General features: G+C 40.6%; 1 protein-coding gene across 3 annotated transcripts; it reads left to right on the forward strand.

The window, feature by feature from the left end:
• Positions 1–74: 74 nt before the first annotated feature.
• Positions 75–22,398, forward strand: LOC122762451 (DNA repair protein XRCC1-like). Of its 3 annotated transcripts, none has more exons than XM_044017640.1 (18): positions 75–265; positions 553–618; positions 717–809; positions 1,387–1,494; positions 1,594–1,752; positions 2,444–2,521; positions 5,493–5,616; positions 5,837–5,946; positions 6,196–6,355; positions 6,427–6,652; positions 6,994–7,110; positions 16,749–16,830; positions 16,912–17,012; positions 19,637–19,687; positions 19,852–19,985; positions 21,383–21,473; positions 21,569–21,644; positions 21,900–22,398. In XM_044017640.1, exons 2-18 carry the CDS (start codon positions 568–570, stop codon positions 22,005–22,007), a joined length of 1,869 nt encoding a protein of 622 aa, XP_043873575.1. In that variant the 5' UTR covers positions 75–265; positions 553–567; the 3' UTR covers positions 22,008–22,398. The 3 variants fall into 3 exon arrangements, with proteins under 3 accessions (XP_043873575.1, XP_043873572.1, XP_043873574.1); XM_044017637.1 differs by having other exon boundaries at positions 16,912–17,011; positions 19,633–19,687; XM_044017639.1 differs by having other exon boundaries at positions 5,496–5,616; positions 16,912–17,013; positions 19,632–19,687.
• Positions 22,399–22,653: the final 255 nt, after the last annotated feature.

Here is a 22,653-nt window from a genome sequence, read left to right on the forward strand (position 1 = left end):
CTAGTGATACGTTAAGACCATCGTAGAGGAAGAAGAAGAAGAAGAACCAGAAGAAGAAGAAGAAGAAGAAGAAGAAGAAGAAGAAGAACCCGCTCAGTGGATGGGGACGTTCTGCGTCATAACACACACACACACACACACACACACTGTGGCCACAGTTGTGTCGTGGTTTAAAGAAGTGATATATATATATATATATATATATATAGATATTAACATATGAGTTCTTGCTGAGCGACCAGAGACAGCGGTGATCGTTGAACAGGTACTTTCATGAGAACATTCACAGAAATAAATCCATGCGAATTCGGAAAAGTGCCTGTTGTGTGCTAGCATGCTAACACGCTAACCAACGCTGTCTCGCTAAGTGAAAACAAAGCAGTTTAAAGCAGTTTAGTCACGCGCCTGGTTTAAAGTTAATGTTTAGAGGACTCGTTGTATCTGTGTTATGTGTAGATAACCACCAAAGCGCAGGGACGAGTGCTGTTTTATTCACTCTCAAACTTGCTTATAATCATTATTGTTGTTGTTGTTGTTGTTGATGATGAACAGTGAGGAATCGAGAAGATGCCCGAAATCAAGATCAAACACGTTGTGTCTTGCAGCACCGAGGACACTGTAAGTCGTTCTTCTGTCATTCGAGTCAGTTTTATTGTTATAAGTGAGTGAAATCCTCTGTGTCCTCTTGTGTCCTCTTGTGTCCTCTTGTGTCCCAGACTCACAAAGCAGACAACCTGCTGAGCTCTGACACCTACAGGAAGTGGAAAGCAGCAAAACCCGGCGAGAAGCAGACATCAGTCATTCTGCAGGTTACACATCTGACGTCCTACTAATGTCCCACACTGGACACCGTATATCAATACGGTGTCCAGTGTTTCACATCAACATAAACAAGCAGCAACTCAGCATAGAAAAAAAATACACTCAAAGAATTCAAAAGCTTTATTGTCATAAAAAACACTTACATGCTGTCTCTCAAATGAAATTCTTCTCTCTCGATGTCACGACACGATTACTTACAGGCTCCCATTGTTACACAGAGAATAAGAAGAAAAAAAAATGTCCCTCTTTATGTCCCTGTCCTTCAAAAGTGCGACACTGATTGACTCCTGATTGACATTTGCAGCATTTCACTGCTGGATGTTAACTGAGGGAAAATGTCAAAAATCCCTCACTTCTCCCTCAATACAAGCGCACACACACACACACACACACACACACACTGTCAACTCTGCCGCTCCCTGTGTTTGGATGACACATGTTCATACCTTGAATGTAGTACTGTAACTGTTGGTACTGTTGGTACTCTCTTAAAATAACAAATAAGTAGTTTAATTTGTTTTCATATTTTTACTTTATTAAAAGTGCTGCTGTTTTTCTTCTCAGTTGGAGAAGGAGGAGCAGGTGCATAGCATTGACTTAGGAAATGAAGGTTCAGCCTTTGTGGAGGTTCTAGTTGGAAATTCCTCTTCTGTCAGAGACCAGGATTATGAGGTACTCTCACAAATGAAACCTGTTCAAATATTTAACTTCCTTCATAGACATCTCTCAGTGTGAACACATTTTCTTCTTTGATTTGAATGTCTCCCCCAGGTTCTTCTAGTAACATCATCCTTCATGTCCCCAACGGAAAGTCGTAATGGCACCAACATGAACCGAGTGCGTTTCTTTGGGCCTAACCAGCTGCAGAAGAGCACATCACAGGAGAAGTGGGACAGAGTGAAAATTGTATGTAGCCAGCCATATAGCAAGGTACGGGGCCCAGCGTCTAAAAAGCTTACTTCACAATTCATACATCAATGGTTTGATTTTATTGTTGAATGGTCACCATAGACCGTCGGAACAGGACGTGGAGGAAATTGGTGAGAAAATCACCAAACGTTTGAGGGACTGTCATCTTTTAAATCCACTTTGCGGCTCCATTAGCATCAACCGTTGCAATCTTGTCAATAACAGACCGTCTACAAGCACTGTTTAACCAAAGTCAAGTCAGCTCTCAGTAACGTGAATGCTAATTTACGCCGGCATCACCCGGCATTTCTGTGGCGTGAAGGAGTCTGTTCACTGAGTCACTTTCACACAAAGAAATAACTAAAGCTGTTGGGCCACTGAAGCCACTGAGGACAGAACGTACTGTGTATTGTGAAAAATGTGTCCATACTGGAAGTATTTTAATTGATGTTGTGTCATCATGTCAGGTGAACATTTGAAAGCAAAACACTGTTTAATGTCCAGAGTAACAAGAATGTACACAGTTACATTGACAGACAAACACTCGGACGTGCCACTCCCTCTCTCTTGCTTGACCACACACGTGCAATATGAACACACACGCGCGCGCTGAAATAATACTGTGTAAAAATTCATTTCTGATTCTACCACTGAGCACTAGTTTGAGGGTAAAATGAAAGTGAGTTTAATTCCGTATTCTTTCCCTTCATAGAACATTGCATATGGACTGGCTTTTGTGAAGTTCCATTCACCACCGGACAAAAATGACCCTCCTCCAACAACTTCCCCAGTAAGTAAAAGACTTGTTTTCTTAACATGGTGACCGTGCCAGAGCATGTGTACAAACTTATCAGCCAGTTTAGAAAACATCTATTTCTACATTCATTTACATATTTCTACATTTTGATGGTAACACTTTACAATAAGGTTACATTAAAGGGGACATATTATGCAAAATTAACTTTTTAACCATTTCAATACTTTACAATATTTGGGACTCTGGAGGCCCTACCAGTCGCCAAAGTGTGGAAAAAGAATACTCAGTCATGTTTTCGTGGTCCCCCTTAGTGTAAGTATAGGCCATAAAACACTCCATGTTGAATTCCCTGCGCTTATGACGGCAGCATGCGCATTTCACCGCAGATGTTACCGCCCACCAGTAAGTTTACTTCGCGAGCTCCACCTTAGCTCCACCTTGTCCCTGCGAGAGTGCAGGCGAGGGAGGAAGAGCGCTATTATGTCAACGCGGAGGGACAAGTGTGCTCTTGGTGGCTGCACAGTGGAGCACAGTGTTTTACAGAGGATTTTATATATGAAGCTAATGTGCCGGATAAAGTCAGCAAACGTGTGTTTGTGTGTTTGCACCACTTCACATCAATATTTAGTCAGCGACGTACAAACACACACATTGTTAAGAAAAGGTCACATAGAGGTCATAACTGACCATTCTGACACGTCCTAATTAAACATATTTGTTCAGTACGTCCTCCATGACCGGAGCACAGACTCTGTCTGATGCAGTCACATACAGCAGCAGTTTATGCAGCGATCAGCGGTGGATCAGTGGTGCTGTCCCTAAGTGTTTTTAACTGATTTACAGTTGGACAGCGTTCGGCTCGATCCTTATGTAGGACGTCTCTTCCTGTGACGACACTCTCGCTGTTTTCTGCTCACGCTGCCATGTTGATATTGTCAGAGAACTAGTGGAGGGAGGGGGAGAGGAATGGAGCAGAGGGAACAGGAGCTGAGTGAGTGAGCGCTGTAAAGAAGACAAATCAGAAACCCCCTGGAAGAAGTGGGCGTGTTTTTGCCTGTGTCTCATTTGCATATAAAGGGACCATGCACAAAACCGAGCGTTCTGAAAGGGGCGTGTTTAGCAGGGTTATTGAACTGCTATGATGCTTCATCCTTATGGTATTTTGACCAAAGCATGTCACTGACATGTTCATTAGGACACCAGGGAACTATTTAAATGGGGGAAATAGGGTATAATATGTCCACTTTAATATTAGCTTTTACTAGTGTTATTCAGGATAATTAAGGTTAATTCAAACAGCAAGTTACAGTGCAACAGTGCAACCAAACTATTTCCCTCTGTTAAAACATAACCCTGTATAACAGAACATTTAGGCCAAAAACATTTCTGAACAGATTTGATTGTACAGTTAACAATTAACTAAGAATTGGAGTCAGTCTCAGACTGTTTCACTTAAGAATCTAACATGATCAGATTATTAAGTTATTATGTTAAAAGTAGTTTTATAACTCCAGATTATTTCACTCAACATAGAGAATGTTTCTTCAACTCTAATTAATGTGTGTATCACATTTATCAGTAATGATAAATTACTTTATAACCATCTATAATAAGTTTGAAAATAAATCCCCGCTTTGTCATAATATTGTACTTTATCATCTTTTACAATATTATAATGTATATGTATATGTACATATAATATAATATATACCATAATGTTTTCATGTTGTGTGGTGTTTAGCATTTCCCTGACCGTAGAGTAGCTTATTCTCCACTGGCAACCATGTTTACTAGAGGTGGGTGGAAAAATGTATACGGTGAAATATCACTGATCACTCAATAATATTATATGACTTTTGAGACACCAAGTAACAGATTTTCTTTTACTGATGTTGCCAATAAACAAACCTTTGTGCATTACCATTTCATTACATTTCAGGCCACTAGATGGTGCCAAGTGCTCACTCGAGCTGTTGTGTGAATATATCACAGTGTATGTCTTTTCCCACATATTTAGTATTTTATCGGGATAATGTCAGACTGTTACTTAAATACTGTGATATCGTGGCATGGTGGTGTCTGGTGATTCCCTCCCCTAATTTTCTCACGGGCGGCCCGTGACCAAGTGGAAAGGGAATTTGGCTTGTAACCAGAGGGTCGCTGGTTCAAGTCCCCACCAGGTCAAAAGGGCTGGGGTACCCCTGAGCGAGGTACCCAACCCCCATTACTACTCAGTGTGGCAGCCCACTGCTCCTAATTCTAGGATGGTTAAATGCAGAGAAATAATTTCCCTAAGGGGATTAATAAAGTATAAGATTTAAGATCTAATGTTCACAGTGCACAGTACTGTCAGCTGGAGGACACTGACTCTCATTCAACTGTTCTTCAAAAAGGGAACTCTGACGTTTTTATTTTGATTTGATCTTGTGTTGTTGAAAAAGTTTCATAATTGGTCCAGTAGATCAGCAGGCAGCAATGGCTGCAGTGTAATCTTACAAGGCAATAGCACTAGAGCTGCAACTAACTATTATTTTCAAAATCGATTAATCTGTTGATTATTTTCTCAATTCATCGATTTATCATTTGGTCCTTAAAATATCAGAAAACCTTAAATGTTGATCTGTGTTTGTCAAACCTGGACATGATGATGTTCTCAAATGTCTTGTTTTGTCCACAAACCAAAATGATTCACTTTTAATGATTTATTTGTTCTCCAGAGCAAAGAAATTGGTTCAAAATAGTTGTCGATTAATTATGGATGAATCGTTTCAGCTCTAAATAGCACCATTCTGAGTTATCTCCATTAAAAGTGCTTGTTTTTTCCAGTCAGTGGTCCTAGGTTTGATTACAGGAGTGATGCGTCGTCGCAGCTATGTTTCTGCTGGGCTGTGATGAGTTCACTGACACTCGTAAAATCACTCTGGCATCACAGTGGCACAGCATCATCTCATACAGATTCCTGTCCTCCTGTGGCCCTGACTAACCCTCTCTTTGCTTCTGCCAGAAGCTGACAAAGCTGGGACAGTTCAGGGTGAAGGATGAGTCTCCTTCTTCTGGACCCAGTCTTCAGCCTGGCAGTCTCTTTTTCAGTCGGGACGTTACAACAAAACCAAGCACTTCACTTAAAGGTAATTCATTCACCACCTGCTAAAAGCCCGTTGCTAAGCCCAGCTTACATAGGGCAAAAGGCGGGGTACAGCCTGGACCAGGCCACATAGAGACAAACAACCATTCAGTCTCACTATAGTCTATAGATTGTCCAATCTGCCTAATAACCAAATACAAATAGCATTTATAGCAGGAATAGCTTTGCCCTGTCAGCTCATGTTGTCTGTACTGTTGTTTCAGTGTCTCCACAGAGTGACAAGCTGAGTTATGCTGCTGCTGCCCTGCAGTCTGGTGGCACCTCCCACTCATCAAGCCAAGCTTCCTCTTCAACCGCTGCCACACCACCACAGGTATAAAACACCCCACAAGTGTGCACCTGCTCAATCACTGTCCCAGAAAAGGTTATTGCAGACAGACAGACAGACAGACACTATATCACATTCCAAGTCTGTTATTCTGATACTTAGTTTTAAGCTCAGGAGGTCATCTTGAGTATGTCTCCATGATGCTTTGTGAAATTGGCCACGTGGCCAGCGAGTGTATGGGTGCACATTATTTTAATTGTTCCTTTTCTTACATGAATGTTTTTTTTCTAATAGCAACCAGCAAAAAGAAAATTTGAGTTCAGCAAAGAACGTCTGTCGACTGGTTCTCCGTCCGTGAAGAAAATGAGTCCTGCTGGCTCACCAGAGGCCAAAGCTGCAAACCCCAGAGATAAGCCAAGTTCATCCAGCACCTCCAGTTCCAGTGCTGCAAAAGGTAACACTTAACTAAGTTTCTAACCCTAACCCTTATTAAAACATCCCTTATTATCTGAACTGTGTCTCTAGCTTCTCTGGCACAGAAGTCTTCTGATAAGAAGAGGGAAAGTCAGTCAACACCCAAACAAGCAAAATCCCAGGTCACACAGCAGGTCCCATTCAAGCAGATCATGCAGGGGGTGGTGTTTGTCCTCAGTGGCTTCCAAAACCCTTTTAGAGGGGACCTGAGGGAAAAGGCTGTGGATATGGGAGCCAAGTACCGACCTGACTGGACACCAGACTCCACACACCTCATGTAAGTCGCTCTCAAGAATGAAAATGAGAACAGACACTGACTGACCACTTATTATCTAGCTAATTAAGAGGAGTGGTGTTCCGCTGCTGTAGGTCAGAGATGTTGATGTTAATAATGACTTACTGTCAGCCAGACTGACCGTTCCCCTCTGACCTCTTCACGTCTGTAGAAACTGTAATGTTAAACTCATGTTTGATGCTGGTGTGGTTACAGTTATAACACTGACAAAAACTGACTGTGACTGTTGACCTTGTCAGTTTTTTTTTAGTGATCTAACTGTGTGTGTGTGTGTGTGTGTGTGTGTGTGTGTGTGTGTGTGTGTTTCACCCATTCATCTCCAGCTGTGCCTTTGCTAACACCCCCAAGTACAGCCAAGTGAAGTCAGCAGGGGGCATTATCATACGGAAGGAATGGGTGTTGGACTGTCATAAGAGAAAGCAGAAGATCTCCCATAAACGGTAAAGACTACAGTACACCTGATTCAAACATTCAGGTCAGTCTGTACAATGTAATCACCTTGATTGAAGCATCCAAAAATACACCTGTCACAGCAGGAATGCCAACGTACTTCAACATTGTAACCTTGAACAGCTCGTGTCTGCTGTGATCTAATTATATGACTCATTTTGCAACATCAAGGCACAAATCTGTGTATAATGTATCATTTATAGCTGATCACTAATCAGGTGACTGCTACTTACTGCGCTGACAGTATGTCACACCGTGTGAAGCTTTTTCAATTGTGGAATCGCTTCATACTTATTGCTTCCACAATCATCACGTCTGACTCCAGAATGGGTGTCAGTATCAGTATTTCACCAGGTAACCTAGGTTACTGAACTCATTAGTTTATTATTGCTGCTTAGCCACTTCACAACATAGATTCAGTGGTAGCGCTGGTTTCCAGAGGTATTGTACTATGGGCTGTCGTGTAAACGTGCACAACTAAAGCCAAATGGATTGTGTTTGTTTTTGACTTATGGGTCAGATGAAAAAACCTGGACACAGCTCCACAATGAAGCAACTCTGCAGAAAAACCTAAATACACAGGTAATGGAAAACTGATGGGAGCATTTTCAGATCTTTATTAATCTCTGGTGATAATATTTTCTAATATTGTCATGAAAGTAGTTTCCCTGGTACCTTTTTGATGTAAATGTCAGCTTATTCCTCTACTGCATTGTATCCCTTTATCACCACCATACTCCTCTCTGCATTAGTCCATTTGGAAAATCAATAACATAATAACATACTCTGCATTTGAAACACTATTTCATATTTCTCCTTGTTAATTGAAGAAGGTGACTGCATTAATATACATGTTTTCACTTGCCAAGATGCCAATTTTACATTGGATGCTGTTCATTGCGATACTTTAAATTGAGGCCAGTACTCCAAGAATCCCGTGGTAAATAGACGGCTTTGAAGTCACATAAACGCCACTGTCCCAGTGTTGTTTATCGCTCTGTGTTCCAGCTCTCCATAACGTTCATATAATGTGAATGATTGTTAAACAAGAATAAGGTGTCGCATAAAAGAACATTTATAATGATTCATCAGAATAATTTTCTTTTTCTTTTTTTTAAATGAGCCCCAGACGAGAACCAATGCTCAGAAAGCATAGATGGAATCAAGGATTTAACCACGCCCCCAGTGTGCCAGGGAGAAACACACAGTGTTGTGGTTGTAGCCATTGTAGCATGACTACACGTTACCTTGTTACCCCACTAATCCAAAACTGCTGCCAACTAATAGTAACTATGGCAACTGCTGATTTGGGCCACACATCGACTGAATTTGAAACCCCTCCCGCGTCTCAGAAATCACTGGTGTGGAAATATTGGATGTTTCCTGTGAGAAAACCACAGTGTTATGCACGTGTAGCAAAGCACAGGTCATCACATGCATCATAAGGATGTAGCCGTAGCGAAACCTCCTCGAAATTCAACTCGCACTAAAGCGATAACTAGAGCTATAGACGTGTTTGGACCTTGTTCACTGGTGGAAAACCCTGCACTCATTAGTGCACTGGAACCACGCTACAGAGAGCAGGTCACATCTTACTACAAAAGGAGGCGTTGCCTTCCATGTATGATCATGTTAAGGAATAAACGATTGGAGGTCAGTGCAGATTTAGTGGCCCTAACAACAGATTGCTGGACCTTCAGAGCAACACAGAGCTACATGATTATGGTCATCAGTTGACTGGAGGTGGAAGTAAGTGAGAGCATGCTGTGGAGGATGACACCCAGGCTCTTTACCTGAGGGGAGTGGGAGCTTGAAGAATTAGGATAAGGTGGATTTACTGCGAGTTAGATTGTTGCTGTTTAATTGTAGAAAGTTTGATGTGAAATATATTTATCTAAATTTATTTTGTATCAGTGCTTTTTTGGAACATATTTTAAAAATACAGCGGAAACCGTGATCATTTTGTCACTAATACGGAAATTTAATTTCTAGTTACATCTCTAGCTGGGTGTCGTCCGTGTAGGGGAGGAAGTGGATGTGGTGTTCATAGAAGATTTGGCCAAGGGGGAGGAGAATGAATTCACTGAATGAACTGAGTGTGTGTGTGCGCGCATGTGGGTGTGTGCGTGATGCCAATGGAGCGAAGTCTGTCTAGGAGGATGTTGTGTGAGGTGGTGTTTGAGATGTTGTGTGAGATGTTGTGTGAGATGTTGTGTGAGAAGTTGTGAGAAATTGTGTGAGAAGTTGTGTGAGAAGTTGTGTGAGTTGTGTGAGATGGTGTGTGAGATGGTGTGTGAGAAGTTGTGTGAGATGGTGTGTGAGATGGTGTGTGAGATGGTGTGTGAGATGTTGTGCGAGGTGGTGTTTGAGATGGTGTGTGAGATGGTGTCAAAGGCCACACTCGGAGCAAACAGGATGAGTATTGAGGATAGTCCAGAGTCAGCTGGAAGAAGGTGGTGGTTGTGATGTTTCAGTGCTGTGGAAGCGGTGGAAACCAGACTGAAACTTGGAGTTGAGTAGTGACTGTTCTTTCAAGAGATGAAGAAGATAGAGACCAGGAGCATTTCAAAAAATCAATGACATAACAATTATCATCATGTCGCCCAGGGTGTGACATGCCTCTTGCACCATTTTGTGAGTCTTGGAGAAGGACATGATGCAGATGAAGGATGGATGGTGATGATAATAATAACAATTGCTATATAATATATAGTAATGGTTCTAGTTGTAGTATATGAACTGTGGTGTTGATGCTGTGGAATCAGTTACACCTGTGAGAGAGAGAGGACGGAGAAGAAGAGCACAAACTAAGGGGAGGGAGAGAAAACCAAGTTATTGTCATGATAAAGTGCTGAGAAGAGGAGGAGAGAGACACATAAACAGATAAAACTAGACATTTTGATAATTGAATGTTCTAATCGGTACTAATTTATTTAAATGAATGTTGGTTGGATCTACATTCTCAAATGAAATGCTAAATGGCCTCTGTTTGCACCACTCAAAGCTGCTTTATACTACTAGTATTACCCATTCCCTCACATTCATAGAGCGTGTCTATTTGCAGCAAATTATCTATCAAACATTGTTCACGCACTCACGGCACAGCCATCAGGAGCAATGTGGGGTTAAGTGTCTTGCCCAAGGACACACAGAGCTGGGAAGCAGGAATCAAACCCACAACCTTCCAGTTGAACGATTCACCATTGCAATTTCAAGATGTGTTCTAGTGTTGTTTTTGGCGGCCTGTTTGGATTTTAGATTTAGTCCAGTCTTTGTGTTAAACTGTCATTTTAGTTGTATTTAAGGTGTATTTAATAAGGTATTCAAAATCATGTTGTTGGGTTATGATTTTGAGGCCTTTGGGACTGAGGTAAACAGACACATGCTTAATGATGAGGATTAATGTATGCATGGCCAGGATATACTACAAATAAAAAATAAAAGTAGCCTCCTGACTAAAATGGACTATGCAACGATGAAACTGTATTTACTGCAGCTGCACTGCTGAACTGTTATTTCAACAACAAAAACAGATGATGGGAATATGACTACACTAGTTTACGGACAAGAAATGGTAACAGAATAAGCCACACCCTTTCCTCTATATTTTCTAAGTTATTTCATTTCAAATATTAAGAGGTTATAATGTCCAGTTTGTTTATGTATTGTTATGTGCAGCAGTGTAGCTCACAGAATAGTATCTGTGATGAGAAGTTGCACATACAGAGAGGTGGGCTTCCTCCTTTTAGCCACAAGGTGGGGTATCTGCTAGTGATAGTGAGCACATGTGTACAAGAACAGTTTCCTACCGGTTCCATAGTGATATCGGCGCGCCAGAGAAATTTATATTATCATTTTTTTCAGCGTGAGAAACACAATGTGTGGCGGTAGTGGTGATAGTAGACTGAAAGACGCTCAATGCGTGAGACTGGAGAGCCATGTAGATCTTTTCTTGGTTTTGTCCCCGGCTGCCCGGCCGTGATCCCACCGCAGCTGCGTCGAAAGAAATCAACCGAAAGCAACACTAATGTGTTCATCAATGCCATCTCTCATCTTGGAAAACAATTAAGTTAATAAATAACTCATTGGCAGAGAAATCATTAATGGAAATCATGTAATTGAGTAAAAGTCAAGAACAGTAAGAATTGTAGATTGTCTTTGGTGTTGATGAGTTATATTGATGGCGCTGTCATTTCTAAGTGATCATAAACATCCATTTCTAGCTGGATCAGTCTGTAGACTACTCAAATTCTGCTCATGAAGGTTATTAATAATAATAATAATAATAATAATAATAGTAATAATAATAATGATAACAATGATGAGAGTGAGATTCAGGAGTTATTGGCACACAGTGCTGCTGTTTTATGAAATCTGACCCTTAAGGACTGATTCACATTTGTGTCATTTCACTGTTCATGTTAACAAATGAGAATGTCTCCGCTGCAAGATCTGTTTCCACATGTGACGTGTGCTTGTAAGCTGTAGTAGTTGGAGAGAAGATCTGTTGATAATGATAGTGACATTAATTTCATAAAAATAAATCATTCAAATCACTTTCACAAGAGCATTTAGGCCAAAAAACATTTCTGAGCAGATTTATAGACCGTGCTCTATAAGCTAAGCAGGAACGTTAACTCGAACCAGGTCTTAAATCAAGATTCTCAAAGCTAGCATTGTAATGATAACGTTACTGCAATTTGCCCTCATGTTTGCCTTTTCAGTCTATGAATGTACCAACGATCCCCCACTTCTCGTGGTGAAGCTCCTGTTACTGTGCAGTGTGCAGCTTTGATGATGTCCTGTATTTAAAAGCTGCATCTGCTATGGGTAATTAAAGCAACCACTTACTTTGATGATGACAAGTACCCAAACAAACTGTTTTCCCATGGTGTCCCTCCCCATGGCACCTTATGGTGTCTCTGCCTTGCATTATGTGTAGTGGATATACTAATGAGGTTGTGACGTCACATACACACTCCACACATGCTCTCTCCATAGATATCATCCAATCAGTGACGACCCAGAGAAAGGCTTGAGCAGAAAACACTTAAGTAGCTCTGTCTATCTCAATAAATCTGAATGAGTAAACACATTTGTGTCCAGCGTGCGTGTGAGTGTGAGTGTGTGTGCGTGAGTGATTGTGTGTGCGTGTGTCCTCGTCCACAGCATTCTTGCCTCTTACTTCTTGCCTTTTTTTACTGGAGCCCTGATTGAACTCAATAACCATGTTCCCAATATTTTCAATAATTCAATTGAAATACAGAAATGTGTATTTTTACGATTTTTAATAGACTCATTTTACACATTCCAAGTTAACTTAATATTCTTATTATATTTTTGCAGCAACTGGTCATAATAAAGTGATGTGTTTAAACACATTTAATAGATATTGTTCTTGTTCTTCTTTGTTTAGGGGTCGCCACAGCAGATCATCTGTCGGATAGATCGTTCATGTTTAACGATAAAAATAAAAACTAAAAATGTCATCATGTATTGCCCATGGGTTGCCCTCATGTTTTAAGATCAGCAATCAGCCGAGGAAGAGCTCATATTGGTCGACCTTTAAACCTGATGGCTCGAGCTGGTGTGATCATTTTCTCATCATGTCTGGGACACTCTTGAGAAGATGAACCATACACATACACATTTTTATTTTTACCTCTTTGTGTGAATTGACATGTCTAAGAACACAAGCTGTGACCATGGTAACAGTTGCTTGCCAGGGACAGGATGAAAAACTGATTGGACATAGTAATCCATCACGAGCTGCTCTGTAACTGTGTGGATGAATTACCATAATTCATCTATCTTTTCCTGGAAAAAGAAATCACACATTTAGTGATCAGAAAATTCCCGTCTCGTCTCATTTGTTTGTAATGACTGTTTCTTTCTTTCTTCTCCCACAAGTTTCCTAACTGAAATCACTAGTACATCTGGATTTCACACGTTCTTTCACCTCATCACTCATTTCTCATGGATTCAAAAAAATGTGCCTGTGTATAGAAAAGTGCAGTTTGCTCTGCCCAGGTCACAGTGCAGATGCAGTCAGGATCCAGTCTTTTGATGGTTTTATACATCGTTGGTGGATGTGAGTCACTGTGGCTCAGAAGGTGAAGTGGCATTGCTCATTAATTAGAGAGGTCAGGGATTCAGTTCTGGCTGCTCCAGTGCACACATCAAAGTGTCCTTGGACAAGACTGAACCCAAGAGTGTGAGTAGATGATTAACATGGAACCATTGAAGACTCAGGATAATCCCTGTATGACTGAATGTGACCTTTAGACAGTATAGTGTCAACACTGTAAATACAGTCCATTTACTGCTTCTTCAGTTTATATTTGGTTGATTAGTTTTCTGTTAATCTGGTGTTGTTTGCTGTCTTTATTGTTTGTTATTTTTCCCCACACATTTCTTCTTCTTTCAGCTATTGTTGTAGACTGACCACTCGTGGGAAGGTTCCCCACTGTTCTATGTTTTCTCCATTTGTGAATAATGGCCCTCACTGTGGTTCCCTGGAGTCCCAAAGCTTTAGAAAAGTCTTTGTAACCTTTTCCAGAGCGTTTGTTCGGCATGATGTCTTCCTTCTTTGGGATCTTTTGGCCGACTTCACTTTGTCTGACAGGTTCTATTTAAGTCGTCTCTTGATTCAACAGGTCTGGCAGTAATCAGGCCTGGGTGTGGCAAGTGACATTTTCCAAAAAATTAGATTCACCACAGTTACGTCATGGTTTCACAAGGAGCGGAATCACTTGTTCACATAGGGCCATGTAGGTTTGGATAGTTTTCCCTTAATATATAAAATCACTTGTGTGAAATGACGAGTTAGAATATAAAAGAATAAATATAGAAGAGCTTTTAAAAAGTTGGTAAAAAAAAGCACCCTGATGGCAACAAGGAAAACTCACACCTACCCCAGTTCCAATTTTAAATTATTAATGTAGTAGGGTAATAATTGCATTTGAAAATGAGTCATTCGACTAAAAACTTCAGAGGTCATAATTAATTACATTTTAATATGAAATTCCCACGCTTAAGATGAATGAAGTTTTTACCTGAACTAGATTTTGATTGAATCTTTATTAATAGTTATAGTGTTGTTCAGCTCCTCCCATAATTACAGGTCTTTGTATTCATCAAGCCACAGTAATATACTGTAATATGTTACCTGGTGAACCAAGTTTGGCCATCAATACTCTCATGCTCTTCCTCATCCTCATGCCGGTTAGCCACCGGTGCAGTGGCCATTGTTTCTGCCTGTCTTCATTTGAGGTGTGCTGTGTCTTAGTCTTGATAGTGTTGTTCATATCGCAGTATTTCATTCATGGATGTAATTACATTTTGGATATATGTCCTAAACATTCTAAACATTCAGTTAGAAACCAACTCATCATTTCAATTCCATCATTCCATGCCATGTCAGATTCAGATCAGGCAACAATTTCTCTACTTATTCTTGTTGTATAATTACTGAATTCTAACCATTAAATACAGTGGCTGATTTTCTGACAGAATATAAATAAAGAAGAAAATTGCCTGTCAAATATTCCCTGGACCTTCATTTAAGAAAAATGGGAAAAAAAGAATGAATGATAAAAAGACCACAGGAGGATTGGCGTTCGACGTGTACACCACTCAGAACCATAAGAAATTCAGTTACACCACAAAAGTAAACATTTCCTTTTTTTATTAATATTTTTGGTAGACAGTACAACATATGTCACCTTCACAAAATACAAGACATAAATACATACTCCACTGTCCCCTTTCAAAAAAATAAAAAAGATAAACAATAAAAATAAAATAACCAAACAACATTGTGTGCCTTACACGTATGTTTATCCTTTGACCTCTCATTCTGCCACATAAACTCTGTTCGCAGTGCCCAATTTGCAAAAATTTCCAAAAATCCTCTTGTGCAAGGCTATACTCATGCTTGAGTTCATCAAATGATTTCAAACCACTATCGCCAAGTAGATCACAAAGCAAGTTTATTCCAGCTTTTGCCCATTTCTCCCACATAATAGGTTTTTTGCCAATTAAAATGTTTTTGTTGTACCAAATAGAGGATTTAGGGGTAAGATATGGGCTACATTTTATATGTTGATGAGCATTGAACCAGGTTTCTTGCACAAAAGCCAAAACTGGGTCCTTAAAGGGGACAGGTCTTCCCATCTGAGTAAATAACGCCTCAAGGGAGGTTGGAGCCACCAGCTCCTCTTCTATTTTAACCCATGAAGGCACCTGCTCCCGTGGATTGTTAATCTTAGCTAACTGGGAGAGTGAAAAGGCATAATGACAAAGCTGAAAAAACTCTTCACCTCCGCTGGGCCCGAAAAACGGTGTCGCCGGTTATCCAACGTGAAAGTTATGACCGCAGGGTAACGTAATGAGTACTCGATTTTGCGTTGTTGGAGTATACGCCGTACCTCATCATATTTCATGCATTTTTCCTGTATTTCTTGGGCGTAATCTTGGAAAAAGCGGACCCTCATGTCCCTCCAAGTGATCAGTTTCTTTTCCTTGCAGCTGTAAGAACTACAGCCTTGGCTTTGTCCCGTACAAAGCGGACGATGATGTGCCTCGGTCTTAAGTCGTTAGCAGGTGCAGGGCCGACACGGTGGATTCTGTCAATCTCATACCAAGCGTCCGCTTCAATGTCTAGCGCCTCACTCAACAGAGTTTTAAAACATCCTTCCAAATCCCGACCCTCCGTTCTCATACCAGAGATTCTGATATTCTGGCGTCGGGAAAATCCCTCTAGCGCCGTCACTTTCTCCCGCAGCTGTTGGTTCTGTCTCACCAAGTTTTTCATGATTGAGCTAGCCTTAGCTTCTTCATCCTCTAACCGGGAGATTCTCTCTTCAGCTTCCGTGATCCTACCGCCGAGGTTGTTAACAGTTTCGTTCAAAGACCCAACACCGTTTTTCACCTCATTCATGTCTTTAGCCAGGATCTCGAGGATATCTCGGATGTTGGTTAATTCAGCCGCCACGTTCTCTGTATGAGAACTCTTTGATGTAACCGGTGTCTCCGCCATTTTGTAGCTGTAGCTGTAGCTTTACCTGAGGGTCCGCCGCAGACTTCCCCCTGGAATTAAGAGGCTGATTGCGAGGGAAATAGTGACTTTTCTGACTCATGCCACCTCCCAAGAATGTCAGAAAACCAAGTAAAATTAGAACAACGACTTAAATTAAAGTTTTTAGTGGGATTTGGGGCATAGGCGAGCTCCGGTCTCCCCTAGGCTGCCATCTTGGGCGGGCGTACCATGTGACTCCAAGTAAACATTTCTAATCAGTAGAGTGTTGTTGGAAGCAGTGTGAAAACCTCCCATTTGTTTTGGATGTAAAAAATGTGTCTTATACTAAAAGGTCATGTGGTATGCCTGATAATGTTGAAATCTTATGCTTTTGTGGTTTTCAAAGATGATGTGAGTGAAAATTAAATACTGGTATTTTGTAAACCACTGTTATTGGCCTTAGATTATTCTTATTTTCTAATGTCTAATTAATTAATAAGTTTACTAAGTTTGAGAATTGAAGCTGGCGGTGCAACAAATATTGTATGGGTGCAATTTTCCCTCTGGTCCTTGATCATTCCAATACACTGTTCACTTTTTTTAAATCAGGTATTTGATGGATGGAGCAGAGTCGAGCTCGGAGAGCGAAATGGAAGTGGATGACGGGAGTGAAGAGGAGACGAACACAAAGGTAGTAATTTATTTAGTAGTTATCTGTTTTCTCTGTTTTGTAACTGTCAGTTTTAACAGTCTTTCAATGCTGCTGTTGCAGAGTCTGCAAAAGAGTGGGACACAAGTGGCCTCCCCAAAAACACCAGAGAACAGGAAGGAAGATGATGAATATGCTGGCTCCACTGATGTAGAGGAACCAGGTTTGCATCTGCTTTAATGATTTTCAACAAGATTCAGTCAACAATCAGCATTGTCATTGTCTACTACTCTTACCTTCACCGTCTTGGTCACAGTTGAACGACATACTACACAAACACAGAGCAGGTTTAGCTGCAGTCCTATAGCTCTACAGATGGAATGGGATTAAGTTCAGTGCAACAGTGTAGAGAGAGAAAATTATCAAAACTGAGGGCGGAGAATCACAAGATTATGATTTGGAGAGAATCAAACCTCAATGTCCTAAAATTGCATATATTCCACCAGTAGCTTTTATTTATTCCTGCTTTGTTTGTGTCTGGGAATGAATGTTTTTGCTCTGTTTACTCAATTTACTTCAAATAAAATACCTCTACTACTGTGCTGCATGGTCACCCACCGCAAAGTAATCCAAATAAACATAGATGAGGTGAGAAAACATAATTTCCCAGTGGCAAAAGAGAAAACGGTGAAGGAGATTCACAACTCACAACAATTGAGTAGGATGCAAATGATAATTCATATTTTTTGAATCTCATCACTTCCTAATACATTTTTTAATAAATATAAATAACATTAGCCCAACGTTTGGGAAGTGGTTAATTCTAATAATTCAAATAACAAGAGTGGCAGAGCATTGCAGCTGAACAGGAGAGAATTCATTGAGATGAGCAAGGGGGTGAATGTGATCTCAGGAATTAGAAAAAGGGATCAACTTTGATGGAGCCCTTAGAAATGGATGAGTTAATAATGCAACAACGTAAAGTACAAGAATATCACATCATGAAGATGGAGTTTGAGGTAGAAACACGAATGGAAGAAAAATTGTAATCACTGTGAGGGGATGTTTCTCATTTCTATGTTAATTGGAGGCCTGATGTAAAGTGGTAGGGTGATTGATTATGTTGTGAGCTCTTTTCTTACATTGTTTTGTGTTTAAGTGGTTCATGTGTGGTTCTCGTCTCCATTTCTCATTCTCCTCTAAACTGGAGGTCGTTGTTGATTAGTGCAGATTCAGTGCTATGAAGTGGGAGGAAACCTGACTGGTTTCTATGGCTTAAGTGAGAGTGGATTTGTGTTGAAACTGTTTTTTCAAGGCAGGTTTTAATCAGAAATGGGGAGGTGCAGGATCTAATTGACAGGAAGATGACGTTGATTTGTGGATGTGATCCGAGATTTCTGAGGAAGTGGGAGCTGGACAGTGGAAAAAGAATGAGAAGACGGTTTAAAGCTGAGGGAGGTATTCAAGCCCAGAGTCTCATGAATCTACAGAGTTACAGAAGTTCTGGTCGAGTTACAGAAGTTCCGGTCGAGTTACAAAAGTTCCGGTCGAGTTACAGAAGTTCCGGTCGAGGCAGATGCTGCACATCTTTGAGTTTGGTTCTTTCAGAGTTGTTACAGAATTAGTTACAGAAGTTTACAGTTACGGTCAAGTTACGGTCAAGTTACGGTTTCACGGTCAAGTTACGCACGGTCAAGTTACAGCGGGTCAAGTTACAGCTTTCGAAATTACAGAAGTTACGGTCAAGTTACAGCGGTCAAGTTACAGTTGAGTTACGGTCGAGTTACAGTTGAGTTACAGTCGAATTACAGAAGTTACAGTCAAGTTACGGTCGAATTATAGAAGTTATGGTCGAGTTATGGTCAAATTACAGAAGTTACGGTTGAGTTGTAGAAGTTACAGTCGAGTTACGGTCGAATTACAGAAGTTATGGTCGAGTTACAGTCAAATTACAGAAGTTACGGTCGAAGATACGGTAATTTTGAGTTACAGAAGTTACTGTTGAGTTACAGAAGTTACTGTTGAGTTACAGAAGTTACTGTTGAGTTACAGAAGTTCGTCGAAAGTTACAGAAGTTCCGGTCGGTTACAGAAGTTATGGTCGAGTTACAGAAGTTATGGTCGAGTTTACAGAAGTATTTGTACACTGTGGTCAACAACTCTTGAGGGAGTATGCCCTCTTATCGGCTCATATCAGGTCCATTTGTATATATCGGTCGACCCTTACTTTGGGCAACAGGGGTTGTTTTTTAATGTGCTATATAAATGAATTTGACCATATAGGACTGGAAATCTAAATCGGCACTCGTTGACATCATTATCATTATTTATTTCTCAGTTGATTGTGTTATCAGTAAATGTACATTTTGTTCAGTAGCCCTGTTATTGTCGACTTGTGTGTCTGAAGTTTACATACATGCTTATAAACTGTATTTCATTTTCAGCATTTTCTGCTTTTATATAGGAACGCACCGAAATGAAAAACCGAAAACTGAAACCAAAACACGAAAGAAATTGTTATGCCAATTCTGTACCATTGTGTTTTAATCTCATTTTACTTACCTGACTACAATGTTCTCTGGTGTGAAGTGAATGTCGCAGGGAGTTCATCATCTTCCATCTTGTTTCACTTTTGCACAAAGAGACTTTGCAGCAGTTAATGGTTCTGTTCCACCGTGTCCTCACACGTTTTATTGGTGTTCAATCTGATGTGGACAGACTGAGCAGGAGTACACAGGCGTGTGATGGCTGCAGTTTTTTTCCTTTCAGCTGCTGAATTTCCGGTGCATCCTTAGTATTATAACAAATGAGGTAAATGAATCAGTTTTTTCCACTTTTTTTAAAGGTGATGATGATGATGATGATGAATCTGCTGTGGACACTGAGGACGAGCTGCAGAGGTAAACGTTTTCAATTTCTTAGATTCATTATCTACACAGAGCATACAGCTGTATCTTCCTGCCAATAGAACTGTAACCATCATTTCTAATGGTTAGACAAGACAAGATTTAGAGATTACATGAAGAGGGTCCATAAAAATGAAGATGTTTGCTTCTTGTGAAAGAGTCGAGAAGGACAACAGACGGAAAAGACCAGCAGAAGTAAACATGATGAAAGAGGAGGATCTGTACCTGGGGTCGACGGACGAAAACACAGATGCTGAGGCTGAAGAGGATCAACCCATTCCTGAGCTTCCAGGTTCGTCTTTGTCCTCATCTGTGTCTCCTACGGTTTCCTGTCTCTAGTCTTTGTCCTGTCACAGTAAAAATGTTCTCTTCCTCCACACAAACTTGTTTTTAGGACATCATAAACATTATGTTTTCCCTGGCCTCTTACCTTAACCTTATCCATGACAACTTAGTGGATACGGAAAGTATTCAAACCTCTTTAAATGTTTCACTCTTTGTTTCATTGCAGCCATTTTCTAAAATCAAAGAAGTTCCTTTTATTTCTCATTAATGTTCACTCAGCACCACATCTTGGCTGAAAAAAGAACAGAAATGTAGAAATGTTTGCAAATCTATTAAAAAAGAAAAGAACCCAAAGATCACTGTGATGCAGTAGTGAGATGGGAGAAAGTTCCACAAAGTCCACTATCACTGCAGACCTCCACCAGTCGGGGCTTTATGGCAGAGTGGCCCCACAGAAGCCTCTCCTCAGTGCAAGACATATGAAAGCCTGCAGAGAGTTTGCCAACAAACACATGAAGGACTCCCAGACTATGAGAAATAAGATTCTCTGGTCTGATGAGACCAAGATTGAACTAAGTGGTATGTGTGGAGAAAACCAGGCACTGCTCATCACCTGCACAATACAATCCCAACAGTGAAACATGGTGGTGGCAGCATCATGCTATGGGGGTGTGTTTCAGCTGCAGGGACAGGACGACTGGTTACAATTGAAGGAAAGATGAATGAGGCCAAGTACCTGGAGATATCCTGGAAGAAAACCTCTTCCAGAGTGCTCAGGACCTCAGACTGGGCCGAAGGTTCACCTTCCAACAAGACAATGACCCTAAGCACACAGCTAAAATAATGAAGGCGTGGCTTCAGAACAAGTCTGTGACCATTCTTGACTGGCCCAGTCAGAGCCCTGACCTAAACCAATTGAGCATCTCTGGAGAGACCTGAACATGTCTGTCCACCAACGTTCACCATCCAACCTGACAGAACTGGAGAAGATCTGCAAGGAAGAATGGCAGAAGATCCTCAAATCCAGGTGTGAAACACTTGTTGCATCATTCTCAAGAAGACTCATGGCTGTACTAGCTCAGAAGGAGCTTCTACTCAATACTGAGCAAAGGCTCTGAATACTTATGACCATGTGATATTTCACTTTTTCTGTTTTCTTTCCATCAAGATGTGGTGCTGAGTGAACATTCATGAGAAATAACATGAACTTTTTTGATTTTTAGAAAATGACTGCAATGAAACAAAGAGTGAAACATTTAAAGGGGTCTGAATACTTGAATACCAAAACCCAATTCTAACCATAACCCTAAAACCAGGTCTGAACCTGAAAAAGGACATGTTGTCCTCGGTTGAACTCAGTTGACCTCCTGCTCCTCTCTACTCTCATTGAATCATTTCTTTCAGACTTCCTGAGTGGAAGACACTTTTTCCTCTACGGTAAATTTCCTCACAATGAAAGACGGCTTCTGCTGCGATACATCGCTGCCTTTGATGGGTAAGAAAGACTTGTTTAGTAACGTGTACAATTATGAGGGCATGAAAATCAAATGAGCGTTAGTTAAATCTTTGTAAAACACTGTTGTGTCGCAGAATGATTGAAGACTACATGACAGAGAAGGTACAGTTCGTGGTGACCAGTGAAGGCTGGCACGACTCTTTTGAAGACGTAAGTTAACTCCTTACTTCAGTCATGACGTGGAACTCTTGAGCATTGGTGATGTTTTTGTTTTCAAGGTGAAATAAATCAAACAATGATGCACATTGATATCCACACTGGTTTGGAATCTGATTGAAATGTGGGTTCAGAAGTCGAATGTTGACTCAGTTCCTATTGTGGCTGCGCTGTCTCCATTTATTACACAAGGAAAACATGAGATGCCCGAGCTTTGCTTGTTCACTCGCTTTTTCCTTATTTCCTCAGGCACTGATGGAGAATGGCAATCTGAACTTTGTCAAACCCGCATGGATCTATGCGATCAACGAACGACAGAAGATGCTGCCCTACCAACCCTACACTGTCGTCCCCTGAACCACAGAGAGGTGTGTGCAGGAAAAGACAGAGACATTCTTCTGTTGTTTGACGTTGAAGAAGCAATAAAATAATTGTAGTTAGGGAATATTTTTGTTTGTGTTCATGAAATGCATTCTCTCTTTTTTCATAATGTTTTTTGTCTTTTGGTCGAGGAAGGTGTGTGCGCGTGTGTGTGTGTGTGTGTTAGAGTTTTATTCTAAACTCTTCTGTGTTGTTAAACTAGTTAAACTGATAGTGTGTGATTATGGACTGGATTGACTGATAGTAGGACGTAAAATATGCATTAATAAAAAACCACATGGAAATATAGAACTAGTTTACTTAACCAACGACTTGTTATGACTTTGTTTTTATTTTTTAAATAAAAAGACTTTTAATTCACTAATAACTCCTCATCTCTGCTCAGTCCAGTTTTTCACCTTCTACTCCTCAGTGAAGACGATTAGAACAGATTGTGAATGCAGATGATGGTTTGTTGCTAAAGAGAGACAATAAATCATAGTCATCGATTTACTGAAGCCATGGCTGCCAGCAGGGACATCAGTAATAACTGGTTTGACACATGCTGTGTGAAGAATACATTTGCCACTTCATTTCTCCATTAGACAACCTTTCACTCCTGGAAACAGGTTCATAAACATGC

The sequence above is a fragment of the Solea senegalensis genome, unplaced genomic scaffold, assembly GCF_019176455.1.
Source record: "Solea senegalensis isolate Sse05_10M unplaced genomic scaffold, IFAPA_SoseM_1 scf7180000015688, whole genome shotgun sequence".
Lineage (NCBI taxonomy): Eukaryota > Metazoa > Chordata > Actinopteri > Pleuronectiformes > Soleidae > Solea > Solea senegalensis.